The sequence below is a fragment of the Prosopis cineraria genome, unplaced genomic scaffold, assembly GCF_029017545.1.
Source record: "Prosopis cineraria cultivar Desert tree isolate PC_DT_omini unplaced genomic scaffold, ASM2901754v1 PC1, whole genome shotgun sequence".
In the NCBI taxonomy this organism is placed as follows: Eukaryota; Viridiplantae; Streptophyta; class Magnoliopsida; order Fabales; family Fabaceae; genus Prosopis; species Prosopis cineraria.
The window spans coordinates 39670457-39685974 of NW_026555332.1; the positions used below are offsets into that span (position 1 = coordinate 39670457).

General features: G+C 30.9%; 2 protein-coding genes across 2 annotated transcripts; both read right to left on the reverse strand.

Annotated features, from left to right (window-relative positions):
* Positions 1-544: 544 nt before the first annotated feature.
* Positions 545-4111, reverse strand: LOC129320375 (cleavage stimulating factor 64). Its single transcript, XM_054965805.1, has 7 exons — positions 3991-4111; positions 3723-3800; positions 2815-2853; positions 2153-2722; positions 1968-2057; positions 1105-1260; positions 545-1028 (listed from the first exon to the last, which is right to left on the reverse strand). The coding sequence occupies exons 1-7, from the start codon at positions 4081-4083 to the stop codon at positions 903-905; spliced, it is 1152 nt and encodes a 383-aa protein (XP_054821780.1). The 5' UTR covers positions 4084-4111; the 3' UTR covers positions 545-902.
* Positions 4112-8456: 4345 nt separating this feature from the next.
* On the reverse strand, positions 8457-10906 carry LOC129291953 (NAC domain-containing protein 92-like). The gene is made up of 3 exons (XM_054929451.1): positions 10671-10906; positions 9405-9649; positions 8457-9277 (listed from the first exon to the last, which is right to left on the reverse strand). The coding sequence occupies exons 1-3, from the start codon at positions 10828-10830 to the stop codon at positions 8702-8704; spliced, it is 981 nt and encodes a 326-aa protein (XP_054785426.1). The 5' UTR covers positions 10831-10906; the 3' UTR covers positions 8457-8701.
* Positions 10907-15518: the final 4612 nt, after the last annotated feature.

A 15518-nucleotide genomic window follows, 5' to 3' on the forward strand; every position in this document is an offset into this window, starting at 1 on the left:
AGGAGAGGAATTGAAGTAGAATTATTTCTGCTTGGCAACAAGGTATAGTGGTATGTATATTAAGTTCTCATTCACATTATTTTTTATTTTATTAAACATCCAAATAATAACAATATAATTATTTCAGGTCATGACAGATGTTTACTTTAAAATTTAAATAATAAAATTTACATTATTTTCATTTCTCCAAAGATTTTTCCCCCATACCAGAGGTAACATTGTTCTTCGTTGAGCTAGTCCTCCAATCAGGATGACGGTATCCAAAGTAGTCGGTCAAATTCATTTAATGACAATTTAACAAAAACGGAAACAAACTCATTCATTAGAAGCCACTGAACAAAATGTCCTGGTGTAAGTTAAAGCTCAGTTCTTTAATATTAGATCAGAACATGCATGTGCAATTCATTTTTTAGTAGGCAGTAGGCAGTGCACTGCCATAAAGCATCCCAATTCCTTTTTCAAGCCACCCCACAGAAATAAATGATTCCCAAACCACTACCCAGCCTTCAATAGGCGGTGTTGTTAAATGTCGTGCAGTTGGGGATAAAATAAAACACATCATATTTCATGATTTCACCCACCTAATCACTTTAAGGAACATCCGGCTACCCAACTGCCACTACATAATACTAAAATTAGAAAAAAAAAAAATAAAGACCCCAAAATTCACAAAGTTCAGACCAATCAAATTATAGACAAATTGGAGTTTAATATGTCACAACAACTTGAACTGAGTCAGCTCACGTAGAAACCCTTCATCGCAGCCACTCAGCTCGAATTTAGATGCACCAATTCTCTCTGCGAACAAGCAGCGTTGAATTGGAAGATCAACACCCCAAATCCTGCACCTAATGTATCTTGAACGTTTGTTGCTTTCTTTGGTATATATAGCTTTCTTTGTTTCATTGGCGCAACATTTGTTGCAGCTGTAGCACTTGATTCCTTTGTTCTGGAGGCAGGAGATTTATCTGCTCCGGTGTAAGGCTCATGACCTGCTGAAGCAGTGCCTTCTCCATCTCGGGTGTCAACTACAAAATGTCCACATGAAAAATCAGCGGATGGCATAATTAATCAATCATATTAATTGTTGATTAATATACTTACAGAAGGAGGCCTAAGAGGCTGATTGCCAACGCCCATCTGACCAGGAACTAATGATGGAGGTCCCGGAGTGCCAGAAAGCTGTATTATGCCTTCTGAGAGACCAGGTATCCTAGAAGACCCTCTATCAACTGGCACTGCATTTCCAGCTCCCCCAACCTGACAAACAAGCATCAATTGGCATACAAATCAACAAGAATTTTCAAGCATAGACAATTAGGTATAGACATATCATAACTGACACTGCTCCTCCGGCCAGGTTACTTAGGCTTGCTTTATTGTGAAGCTAAAACTACCAAAATCAACTAGGGTTGTGTGGTCATGTTCAAATGCTAGCAGAACAAATTAGCGAAACTTAAACTGAAACAAAACCACAAATGTGGTATTCAGATTTGGGAATCATCCGCTAGATTCATCTCTGAATATCCTTATAATTTGTCAGAAATCAGAAATATTTTTTGTGAAGTCATGGTGCAGAGAAGAAATAAAAAACCAAATACCAATGAAAATGAGGGGAAAGGGGGGGTCTTTTGTCCACAAAAATTTAGCAGCTCAAAGAAGAGTAGCCAGACCTCTTTCTCTATGAACTTTTTGAAATTTAAGTGAACTTATTTCAAATTATCCTGTAAAATAAAATAAGCCCTCTTTATTCTTTTCCCCCATCCTATTTATTGTTCTTATTGCTTTCACCTTTCCACCGTTCATTTGTGACCAAAGCATGTTCTCTCTATAGAATAAATACCACTGTCAACTTTGTCGGCAAGAGCACCATAACCATCAACAGATATCTTAATGTCTATTAAGGATTAATTATCCCTGAACTCAAAGACGCCAACAAATAGTCTCAGGGTGCAAGTCAAGCATACCTGATAAGGTGACTGGGTAGCTGACTGACTTGGAACTGGAGTCAGACCCTGTGGAAACGATGGCCCAACACTTGCTGGCTTCGCACCTGGCTGTAAATTTCATCAACGACAGCATCTTGTTACAATTTAAAATTTAAAATGCTATTACATCATAAATACTCAATTGAAATATTCAACAGACTTACATGAAAAATGGGTTGTGGAAGATTGTGGGGACCGCTAGAATGCGGAAAACCTATATTGGCCCCCATTTGTGGGGGGTACTGATGATGAAAGTTGGGTCCTGAAGGTGGTCTGGACTGTGATTGCATTGGTGGTTGCAGCGGCATATGTGAAAATCCAGGTGCCTGCAATGGTTGCTGCAACTGAGCAGAAACATTTGGAATATGGGTTTGATGGAGCTGTGAAGATGAATGAAGAGAGGGTGGAGGTGCATTAGGAAGTTGTGATGATTGTGGAAGAGACACGTGGGCCATTTGGGGAGTCAGATGTACTTTAGGTTGCTGTGGCACCTGCAAAGAATGTGCAGGCATGGGCTGGGATTGATGACTTGCTGAAGGGACAGCAGCAGATGACATTGGCACTGGAGGTTGGTTTTGGTGTTTCCTTGGAAGAATTTGGTTTTGAGGTACACTTGCTTGATCATGTAGACCACCTTGCCCAGGCAAAAATGGAGCAGGCTGAATGTTGGGCTGTTGAGTCAACTGTACTGGCTGCTGAGTGCTCTGTGAGACTGTTGGCTGAATTTTTGGAATCTAGAAACAAAAAATCGATCATATACACATACTTCCAAGTTCCAATCAAAGTTTGTGAGGATAATAATAAGTTTTATGAAGTCAAAGCATACCGCCGAAGGGGGCTGCACCATTCCAAGCATAATTTGTGCCTGAATAAACAAAGGCAAATCAGAAAAAATGGGATTCAAAATAAAAGCACAACCAAGGGTGATCTAACCGTATCCCCACGGAAGAAGGAAACAATTGAAATTCATGCAAAAAAAAAAAAGGAACAAATTATAATAGCCCCTCCCACAGACTTGCAGATATCGGTGTTCATTAGTATGAGGGCATGACAATTACTAGAGTGGTGCTGGAGCATCTACAGCATAACAAGAATACAATATATATATATATATATCATTGTTCAATACATAATTCAAAAGCAAGTCCCATAAATAGATATAAATATAGATAAACGTAACCCTTAGGAAACCGAGAAGTCACTCTAATGAGTACACCCAACAACAACAACAATAAAAACAAGCCTTGTCCCCCTAGATAGGATCCACTACATGAATCACACTATGCTCATGTGCTCCAACAACAGCCCACTCTTTAGATGTAACATCAACCGAAAATTTGATGTGTACACAAATAAACTAATTCTTAGGGTACAGTTAGATATAGGAGATAAAAGGAAGATAATAAAGCGAGAAGAAAAGGAGTGTTCGAATTTTTTTGGGGAAAATGAGCATGCACGTATCCGCAGAACTTCCGAATAAAGTAGCCAGAGACAAATCTTTCAACATAAAATTCAGAAATTCCAGGTTGATTATGAGTGCCTTTAAACCAACCTAAACGGGAAGAAAAACAGAAATAAACACGAAAACCCTAATTCTAAAAATTCCATTCGGGAAAGCAGAGAACATAATTCACATGATAGTTCACCACAAGCGGGATAGAGTGGAAAAACAACAGCGCAAACGCCACATGCCAATTACAAACAAATAAAAGGAGAGGTTGAGAAAAAAGTAACCTGAAAAAGCGCTTTAGTCAACATTGGATTCTGAATGAGGATCTGCCTCGCTTGCTGCTGGTTCTGTTCAATAAGGCTCTGAGGGAATCGTTAAGATTTTCCACGCCGAATACCCAGAGAGAGAGAGCGGCAAGGAATAAGCACAAGCGTTAATAAGAAATATCGGGGGTATTTGAAAGAAAATTGAGAATTAGACCAAAACGGCAGAGATAAAAGCAATGCAGAACATAAAGAATTAGTCGGATGAGAACAAGGGAAATAGAAATACCTTCATCTGAGACATGATCTCATAAAGCTGGTTCTTTGACATCCCAGCGAGGTTCGCCGACAAGCCGTCGCCAGAAATTTGCTTTCCCGCCATTGTTGCTAACGCAGGAAACAACCGAATTGGTGGCGAATGTAACTTGTGAAGTCAGGAGAGGGCGCTGATCAATAAGTTGTTGGGCTTGGGCTTATCGTCGTTTTAGTTTGGGTTAAGCCAATTGAAAATAAGAGTGGGCTCGTAAGGCTATTAATGTCCATTTTTTGATCAGAATATTCATTTCGGCTGGGCATAAACAATTAGGGCAAGGCAACTAACTGGGAGTTGGGCTTAATAAAAAAAATTAATCTTTTATAATGTGATATATTAAAATTTAATTTTTTATTATAAAGGTGTTCACATTTAGCAATTAATAGTACATCAAATAAAATTACTTGAGAACATATGTGGAAAACAAAATAAACAAATAACCAGCAAGGCCATGGTTATTTGGAAAACAATAGAAAAATATATTTGAAATATACAAATAACAATATGATCTTATGAAATATGATAATTCTTTTTAAATTTTTTAAGACTTTCCTGGCATTAATATCTTTTTTGAAATTACTATAATACCCTAATTTAGAATAAAAAATAAATAGATTAATGACTAAAAAATTTGCAGAGTGAAACTTGTCACTTGTTATCTTGTTTTAGTCATTGTCAAAATACAAATAATCATTACTTAAATTAAAGTAGTCATTGATATTTATAATACTTAAATTTTAGTGATTAAAAAAAATTTGCAAAGAGAAAGTCATAATTATTCATTCTATTTTAGTCATTCTAGTTATTAGATATAAAATATAAATATTTATGTTTTCCTTAAAATATCAAATCGTTTAATAATTTATAATTTCCAATAAAATCATGTTAAATAATAAATATATAACTAATGAGTAAAATAATAAAGATATTTTTTCCATGCGCAAGGGACATGAGAGATAGCACCACATTTTAGACAATTAGTAATGTTATCATGAATTAAAAAATTTCTCAAATATTGTAATCATTTATTTAATTGTTAAACTTTGTGGAGAAAAAAAAATTCGAGGAACATTTTTTAAGGAAAAGGCAAAGAGTTCAGGAAATCATTTTATAAAATAAGTCACAATAATTATAATTTGTAAATAGTGCTCCTGCTTATTGGTTTTAACAAAACACAGGGTGCCCAAAAGATAATTTTATAACAAAATACATTAAAATTAGTCACAAACATTTAATGATGGACCCGTCACTAAATATAGGCATTAGTAACAAATTAAAATTGATCAATAATTACATAAGTTAATGATGAATATAAGATGCTGTTATATTTTGATTAAATTTTAAAAATTTGGTGACAAATTTAAATCTATCACTTAATTATGTCACAAATCTTTATATTAGTCTCAGATTTGTGACGGATATTTTTAATTAGTAAAAATTGGTTAAATATTTTATAAAAATAAAAAATTTTTAATATACAAATTGAGATTCACATTAAAAAAATCTTTAAAATTATCAAGTTAAATAATTATACAAATAGTATTTTTCCTCTCATTATAACTAAAGCATATAATACAAAAAGATATAGAAAAAAATAACAAATAATTTTTTCCTTTTATTATGTAAATATAAAAAATAAAAATTTTATCATATGAAAATATTTTAATTATAACATAGATAATATAAAAATGATAAACACAAATATTTATTTTCATAATATATATTAATTGATATTAAATAATATATTTATTAACTAATAATATATATTGACTTGTATATTTTCATGTGTTAATGTATAAATATGACAACATATATTATTAACATATTTAAATAATAATAAAATATTAAATATATAAACAAATACATTAAGTTAAAAGGAAAGTTGTGTGTAGGTCTTGTAAATCAAATTTATTTATAAATAAATTTTGTAAAATTTAAAAATTACAACTAGATTTCTTAAAATTTGAGTGTAATTTAAATTTGAGGTTAAAAACCAATAATGCCCTTATTAAAAAATAATTTACAACTATCACTTTAACTTTTTATAATAGTAACTTTACATATTTAATAGTTAAATTGGTCATATATTATTAAAAAGCTCAACACTAATCATTAATAAATACTTTATCAGTAATTTATAACTATACATTTAATGGTCAAAAGGTTTGAATACTTGATGTTATAGTTATGGTATTGAAACTCGAACCGGACCAGTCGGATCAACCTGAAAACCGGTGACCCGGTCCCTTGTCCGGTCTGGGTTTACTCCTAAACCGATGAGAGGATGAACCGGTGTAAACCGGTCAACCCGAGTTCAACCCGGTATAATCCAGTTAACCCAGTGGGTTGACTGGGTTAACTGAGTTATTTTTTTTAGGATATTTTATTTTTCATTTTTTATTTTTCAGAGTGCTGAGTTCAGAAATAAGATAACAAAAAAAAAGTAAAACTAAAGTTAAAAAATAAAAAATTAAAGGTAGAGCACGCTAAGTCCAATTCAAATTTTCAAACAGCATTTAGTTTGGCCTTTCATCTGTGTCTCTCCTCTCTCACCCTAACTTAATCAGCGTCTCTTCTCTAGCTTAGTCTTCGTCTCTTCTTCAGGCTCTAGCTCTATCTCCGTTTCTTCTCTAGCTCTCTCTATCTCTGCTATCTCTATCTTTTCTCCAGCTTAGTCTCTAACTCTTCGTCTCTTCTCCAACTCAATCTCCATCTCTTCTCTAGACTTTTGAGATTGAAGAGTTGTAATTGTAATAATAGATGTTTAAAGTATTATATTTTATTACTGTTAGACTTTTGAGTAGTTAGATTTGGTTAAATGTTTTTATAATTAATGTCTTTTTATTTAAATTGTATTATTTTAATCATGACCGGTTTGTCACCGATTCAACCCCCGGTTCAATCCTAATTGAATCACTAACCCGTGACCCAGTGTCATGATCGATTCAATGATTGGTCTGGTTTTACGTACCTTAGTTATAGTTGTAAAAAGTTGTAAAAATTAAAGTTATATTTATAAAAGTTGAAGTGATAATTATAAATTATTGATAAAATAGTTAACAATTATTTGATCGATATAATATATTTTTAATAGGGACATTGTTGTCTTTGCACTCTAATCTTAAATTACATTCAAGTTCTGTAGTTTTTAAATTTTGTGGTATTTATTTATAAATAAGTGACCTATATGTAATTTTTACTAAGTTAAATACACGTGTTTAAGTAAGTAATATATATTAAATTTTATAAATTAATATTAAAAAATTATTACAACTCAATTGGCAAAAAGTACCTACAAAAAGAGAGAGGTTTATTATTAAATTAGTAATGCTATATTTATGATGAAAATTAGTGAAGACCAATCTATCACTAAATCTAAAATTAATGATGAATTTTGTCCACTACTAATTCCCTTTTTTCTAGTAGTATACATCTACGGTCTACCTTCCTTCTATTTTAAAATTCTATAGAAACCTCCTGTAGTATCAATCATAAAAAAAAAAAACCTCCTTTCTATTTTAAGAATTTCATTTTCATCCACCCAATTACTAATTGACTGTTAAGTCATATTGGTTAAATCAAAATACCTCTCTTTAAACATAAATGCTATCTCAATATAATTTAAAATACCAAAAAAATCAATGCATTTTTACTTTCTTATTTTTATTTTTATTTTCAGTTATGTAAAATTATTTATTTATTATTTTTTAAAAATAAATGTATAAATAAAAAATAATATTTCAAACACACATAAAATTATATTTCTTTAAATTATTTATTTAAATATTCTCGCAATTGATTATTTATAGTTTATTAAATTTGGAGAGAGATTATACAATTAAATTATAAAAGGCAAATTGTAAGTTTTCCAACATAATTGAAAAAAAGTAAATATTCTAGAACCTTCAACAGAATATTCTTAACTGTATTAAAAATTAGATTAAAGTATATGTTTTGAAAATACGAGGTCGATATAATTTTAGTAAAATAAAAAGGCAGTTATATATAATAATTTACTCAAAAAATAATAGCACTACTCATGGCTTGTAAATATTTTAATCTCGATAGATTTTGTATTTTATTTTCACATGTACTTGATTTGATAAAATGATAAAGATTTGCTTAACACCATTTAGTTTTAATTTTAACGTAACTAGATTTGGTTATGAAGATGAATCATTAATAAACTCTGCTGTAGTAATATTGAAAGGCAAAATTACAATTGAAGACTGTAAAATTAAATTATTTATTTAAAGGGAACCAAATGTTTTAACATGACTTCAATGCTTATCTAGCATTTTTATATTATATATATATATATATATATATATATTTGGATAAGAGATATTAATAATATTATAACACAAATAGATTGCAAATAGAAAGAGATTGAACACAGCTGAACCCATATAAAGCACAGTTTATTATAGAAACAAGAGTCCTTGTTGAATCTTTTTAATTGATGAATTTCCTCCCACAGGTGCACAGTGAGTTAAACCGTGATGTACAACTTGCCTATTTCAACTCTAATTACAACTCATGAGATACACATATAATTTTGAAGGAACATGTTGGGTTGGAAATTGGTTCCATATATTAGCTGTGACCAGGAACTGAGTTGGATATTATAATTATAATAACAAAGAAGTTCAATAGAATGACGTTAGCTTCGATGAATTCAAGGGCTTCACCAAACGGAGTCCAGATTGAACGGTTGCTGCTGTTGCTGAAGTTGCAAGCATTCTAAGACTTTGGAGGAATGAGAAGAACTTGGATTTGAGATTACATTATCAGTGAGTGACGATCCTCCAAGGTTGGGAACTGCTTGATGAGACATGTACGACGCAAAGTGATCATTGGCTTGCTGATAGCTCTTGAGCTGCAACGCTTTGAGAAGCAAGGAGTTCACTGACAGATTATTAGGATTCAGCATTAATCCTCGAGAAGCAGCACAATTAGGCCATGAAAGAAGAGAGGGAACTTGATCTGTTGCAGCTGATGACCAATTATTGGTGCTCAAGTTCATGTCTGTGTTTACATTAAAGCTGTGATTAATGTTGTCTGTGAATCCTCCAGTTGAGGAACTTGCAATACTAAAATTAGGAAGTTGGACGACGTGGCTGCCCAGTTCATTCACCATTGAGGTTGCATCGCAAGGTGAATCCAAAGACACTTGGGAAGATGATGTGATATCCTGATCACGAGGTTTTTTGGATGCTGATGATATGCTTTTCTGGAACACCCTGCAAACAACCCAATCTTCCTACAAATGAAATGAAAACACATACAAAATACATGTACATTATTATTGATGTTGATGGATGATCGTCAGTATCTGATTAATTAATACATAGTAGAGCTTATAGGATTAGATAGATAGGTATACGTACCTTATCGTGCAGGCGATATTCATGAATAACCCAGTTGGTTTTGAGACCACGAGGAGCTCTTCCCTGGTAGAAGACGAGGGTTTTCTTGAAGCCGGCCAACGCACCGCCGTGAAAGATATGTTTGTCTTTGCCGGTGGTTTTCCAGTAGCCTGATTCCGTTGCTCGGTTGGTTCGAAGTCCTGTCGGATACTTCCTGTCTCTTAGACTAAAGAAATACCATACCTTCTCTCCCATCGATGCCTTACCTGTATACATATATCACCACAGCATGATTATTATTATTTTTAATGAGTACGCCTGTGGGAATATATCTTAAAAAACATCGCAATGTTTAATTTCTTACAAAATTTGTAGATTGTATTTGATGATTGATTATGAATTTTTTTAGTTTTGATAAATTGTAAAAAGTGACGTTAATTTTAAATTATACACTATTAATTCTGTTTTAGGTTTTTAATTAAAATATCTTCGTCTTAGTTTTCCCAACTTGAGAAAAGGAAATTCTTTCTTTCTTATGTATTAAAAAAAAAAGGAAATCAAATTCTTATTCTTGCTTGATTCTCAATGCAAGGACAATTGCAGTTGGCCTTATTTATAGTAGTTCCTAAAGGCTATGTCCTAGACAATAACGGAGTTAAAACTAAAAAAGAGGGTTACAATAGCTTAATATTAAGGGGTCCTGTTACTTAATAAAAGGTTATATATGGAGGCCAGCTTAATGAGAGGTTATGGAACTTAATGAACTATGGGAGTTAACATATAGTGAGAATTATTATGCATGTATGAGTGCAGATAAGTGTAAGACATTCTATCACTGAGGACCATCTGTATTAGATCATTTTATTCATGCATTGTGGAATTAACTTTTAACTTCAGAATTATTTACGTTTTGAAAATAGAACCAAAGTCATGAAGGTTTAACAGATCTCATAACAATAGATTATGTATAACTAATTAATATGGATAGTATCATTAATTGTGGGATATAATGTGCGTGCTTCGGAAAACAGTACCGTGCATCTGGGGTAGATGGTTTTATTTCCTTTTTCTATAGCTTTAGTTCCCCCTCCGGCACTAAATCGTGGAAAAGGTTATACATACAGTACCATTCCAAAAGAATGAATGAGAAAAATGAGAGCGCAAGGATATAATTAAACGGTTAAGATCAAGAACAATAACTGGTCTGCCATAAGGGGGAAAATATTCTATGATAAACTCCTGAGATCAGAGAGAGAGAGAGAGAGATTAAGGAAGAAGAAACTGGACCTGGAAGTTCCCAAGGTTCAGACTTGTTGAGATCAACGACGGATATGGCTTTGGAAGTGAAGGCACTATCAGAAACTTTGCTTCTGAGGTAATAGTTTATGAGCTCTTCATCCGTGGGATGGAATCTGAATCCTGGAGGCAGATTATTTTCATCCTCCATTATTGCTGTTAATGTTCTTACCAGAAAGCCTGCAGCTTTTGAAGAAGCTGACCAAAAGTAAGCTCAATAACATCACCCACAAAAACAGGTATATATGAATAACAAGGAAGTCTTCATATCTTTGTTAATCCCAGCTACCTCCTTTGACAATTCAATATTCTAATTAATAAGGTTTAGTTGTGGTGAATTCCCGGAATTGTCCACCACCAAGGTTTTCGAATATAATTTACTCCTAAACAAACTCCCCGATCAGGTCCAAATTGTAAGATATTCTTTTTTGTCAGTTAAAATTGATTCAAAATATATAAAATACTTAGTACTTTTTTAAAATTTTCTTTTCTAAATTTACCCTTGCATTGATTATTGTGGTGAAAATACTCCCTTCATTTTTACTGTATGACAAACTACGCCAGGTGCGCGCGTGCGCTTAGTTGTTTTTTTTTTTTATAAGTAAAACTCTACATAAAATCCCACAAATATTTATTACATTTTTCTCAATTTGTCGCTCATAAAATCAAAATTTATTTTCATGAGACAATCTTGTTTCATTAATTACAAGAATAATTTAGTCTAAATTAATTAATTTCAAACATAATTGTTATGTTTAACCAAGTTTTTAAAACTGTGTGAGTTATTAAAATTTGCTTACATGTTAAAAAATGGAGAGAATGTAATCTAACAAAACACTTCTCCACACTTTTCATAATAAAAAATTTAAAGGGCAAAACAAAAGGTATATCATTTTTTCATGAAAGCGGAGAAATAATTGCTTTTATTAATATGTGAAATAAATGATTGAGATGTCTTATCATTTGAGACAGAATGAGTATTATTTATGTATCAAAATTATCCTGAGGAGTTGCGTATATAATGTGTTATATATAATTCAGTATAGGAAAATACGAAGAAATTAAATATAACTAATTAATATTATGAAGGATAGTGGCAATTAATCAATTTTGCAAGGAGGGGATTTAAGGTGGAGTCCTATGACACCACATCAATTTTCGGCTACTTTCATTGATCCTGTCCACCCACCTTCACCCATTTCTACCCACTGCAAATCTTTTGCCCACTTAATTAACCATTTTTTCTCTTAATTATCTCTACTTGTGAATAATGTAATTTATTGTTAACACTTGTATAAACTACTACATGATGTACTTTCAGATACCAATTTTTTTTTTTCCTTAGCTTGTTACACTTCAAAAAATATATCAATATAATTATGTAAAATATCAATTGCTAATATAAAAACAAATTCAACGGGTATAAAATTTACGACTCCTTTAAAATTTCTATGTAAATAATGATATTTTTTTAGTCTTCTTATATTTTAAATGATGATGATCATTGCCTGCCCTCTAATTCCCGGGGGGGGGGGCTAAACCTAAATCTGCAATTTTCATATATAGATATTCACACACACACACATCTTGTATCTCCTTATATTTGACATGTACTTCCTATAATCACAACGTAAGGCAGCTTTTAAAAGTCTTAGTTCAAGATATAAGTTATTATAATTGTTTTTATAAATGTGTTTTCAACTATATACCCTTATTCATTTATTACTCGTTTCTTAAAAAATAATGTTTAATTGTCATTATTAAAATACTTATATCAGATTTTAATTAGAGTATAACTGAAAAGATTTAAAACTTTTCATGAGATTAACCTACTTTTTTTAAACCGTGAAGTAGTTACAAATGCTTTAATTATATCGTAGTCCAGATGAAGTATCACATTGAGCATTTCCTTCATTTATGACTAGAATATTGTCCGATATAATTACTTGTTAAATTGATTAATTGGCTACTGATGGGTAATAAGAATCAAAAAGTTCAGCGCTTTGAACAAAGATACGTGAGGCGGTAGAATAATTTAAAGCTAAAATGCGAGCATTATTAATTGTCGATTATTAATGTGATGCATATGTAACACAGTTTTGATATATTCAACGATGAGGTACGAAAATATGTTACTGTGGGTGGTTAAAATGGTGACCAACCCAGAAGACTGTATATCCAAGGGGGAGCATTTCAATTGCATTTTTTTCCTCATCATCGATCGTTCATGATCTTCAAATCTTCGCAAAATTCAATCCTAACTCACAACTTTGTGCATTTCTCCTCCACCACGTGTGTATTAATTTATTTCCATGCAACTCCGTGCACTAATTAACCATAAGCTTCTAGAAGCGAGCTTCTCTGGTGTGAATGGTAAAGGTTCGCGCAAAAGCCAAAAGCTTGAGTCAAAGGAGATTAATGGTGAACAAACCAAAACGGTGGAAGGAATAATATAATTTAATTCTCACTATTTATCTAGTATTGAAAATCAAATCAATCCAGCTGATTGAATCAGTAATTGTTGAATTAGTGCTTTAATTTGACCAATTTAATGAAATATTATGTTCATGATTGGTCCAATTACTGCAATTCAACTATGTTTTTGATCATAATCCTTTGCCTTAACTGATTATATGACCCGTCCAATTTACAGTAATATGCTATTTATTCATGATCAAATTATATCGACCCAATTAAGCTAACATAGCCACGGAGCCCTGCAGGGCTTTTGGCTTTAGACCAATCCATTTCTTCCGTTTTCTTATATTATTGGTGAGAATATGCAAAGAATATTTCCCTCAACGTTAAAACTAACACTTAAAAAAAAAAGACTTTTGCCAAAAATCCAAAAGTTTTTTGCCACTAAAAAGGTCGTGAATATAACTTTTATCGTTAATAGTTTTGTGTGGCGGTAAAAGTTTAGCAACAACATGAACTCTTTTTTAAAATAATAATAATTAAAAACTTTTAGTAACTTTTTTTAAGAAAATAATAATTTATTTTATGCCACATCACTCTACCAGTATGCATCATGTGATACCACCCCACTTACCATATATGCGGTAGATGATGTCACATCACTTGCATCTTGTGCCACGTATATAGTAAATGATGCCACATCACTTGTTACATGTTTGCCTTCTCAAGCCACATCATAACCACACATTATGCCATATATTTGTTGTGAAATATGTCAAAGTAAAATTTGAACTCTTACCTCTCACATTTCTAAGCCTTAAGTCTTCCTTCTTTATCCATTGAACTAAAATGCACATGCAATTATCATATACAAAATTAATATATGTTGTTTAACTACATATACATATGTCAAATAATATATTATTAAAAAGTATACATATATTTTATTTTATTTTCCATTATTAATATGACAAATAATTATATAAATATATTATATTTTAATAAAATATTATTTTATCAGTAAATATTATTTTTGTTAGGAAAAAAAACTTAAAATAAACAAATTTAAATATTGAATAATTTTATTATAAACATTGTAACCAATTATTTATTTTATTTTATTTTTTATTGAAAATAATTAAGTATATAATTTATTATAAATATGTATTATATTAGTTTATGTTAAATATCTTTTACTTTATCTTCTCCATATTTTTCTCAAAAATTAACAAATTAAATGATTAAATTTTTTTCTTCTCTTAAAATGGTTAAATGTTTCACCCTCTTTTATTTAAAAATATATTTTATCTACAATTTTGTAATATCTTAAAAAATATTTAAATAAATTATTTAAACCACATAAATTTTGTTAATATAGAGTCATTTTGAATAATTTTAAATTTTTAATTATACTGATAACTTTTACAATACATGATAATTACAGAGATATCATATATGATTAATTTAGCTAATCTTAATCATTCTCTACCTCATAACAAGGTAAATTTGAATAACTTTTCATATTCTTCTTGGTAATAATTAGTTATAAAATCTTATTAGCAACTTCTCTGTTTTTTTTTATCAATTGAAACCTAATTACACTAGGTAGATCACACAAAATCCTTATCCAAGAGCCATTGGAGCTTAGCAAAAGAAATAGACATCATGTGTATATCAAGCTAAGCATCAAATGTGCAATGTGAACAAAAAGTCTATAATGTCATTTGCATCTTGCGACATTTGTACAACTTTGACGTTCCAACATCATTTATGTATTTATATATAAGTAATAATTTATGTATAACTTAACTTAATTATAATTGAAAGTAATAAAACCCATCAAAATTTTAATTTATCAAAATTAAAATACTAGTTTAATAACATAATTTTTTAAAAATATATGAGTTATTTTGTCTAAAAAAGATTATGAACAATACAAAATAAAAAGTAAATAATAAATTAAACTTAACATATCTTCACTATTATTTTTTTGTTTCATGATCCTATATATGATTTATTTCTAAATATGTATATAAAATAAGAAATTTAATTTCATAAATACCTTTGAATGATTTTTAAATTTTAAATTTTAAAATAATTCATAAGCAATTTTTTAATAATGCAAATGATAATTCTATAAATTATTTCAAGGATAAATTGTGTGGGAATTATAAAGGATGTGATTTTAGAATTTAATGAGTTACTTTAATTTGTCAACCATGCTTGTGATTTATTGCCATGATTATATGAGGCACTATGTTCCCTTTAAATCTTGTTGGTATGCATTCTGATTATTGCATATGCATGTCATGCATTGGTAAGGGGCTGAGAAGATGATGAGGACATTGATTTATATTTGATTGTGACCATGTTATTTGCCTCCATTATGCTCGTAATTGTTGGCCTTTTCTTTGTAGAGCC

What these genes read in the sequence shown, in the direction of transcription:
- LOC129320375 (XM_054965805.1), bottom strand. Translation starts at nt 4,083, where the DNA reads ATGGCGGGAAAGCAAATTTCTGGCGACGGCTTGTCGGCGAACCTCGCT. An exon ending in AGATCATGTCTCAGATGAAG is followed by an intron (nt 3,801 to 3,990) that starts GTATTTCTATTT and finishes CGATTCCCTCAG; the next exon opens with AGCCTTATTGAACAGAACCA. An exon ending in CTACCCAGTCACCTTATCAG is followed by an intron (nt 1,261 to 1,967) that starts GTATGCTTGACT and finishes CTTGTTTGTCAG; the next exon opens with GTTGGGGGAGCTGGAAATGC.
- LOC129291953 (XM_054929451.1), bottom strand. Translation starts at nt 10,830, where the DNA reads ATGGAGGATGAAAATAATCTGCCTCCAGGATTCAGATTCCATCCCACG. An exon ending in TGAACCTTGGGAACTTCCAG is followed by an intron (nt 9,650 to 10,670) that starts GTCCAGTTTCTT and finishes ATATGTATACAG; the next exon opens with GTAAGGCATCGATGGGAGAG. An exon ending in AATATCGCCTGCACGATAAG is followed by an intron (nt 9,278 to 9,404) that starts GTACGTATACCT and finishes TTTCATTTGTAG; the next exon opens with GAAGATTGGGTTGTTTGCAG.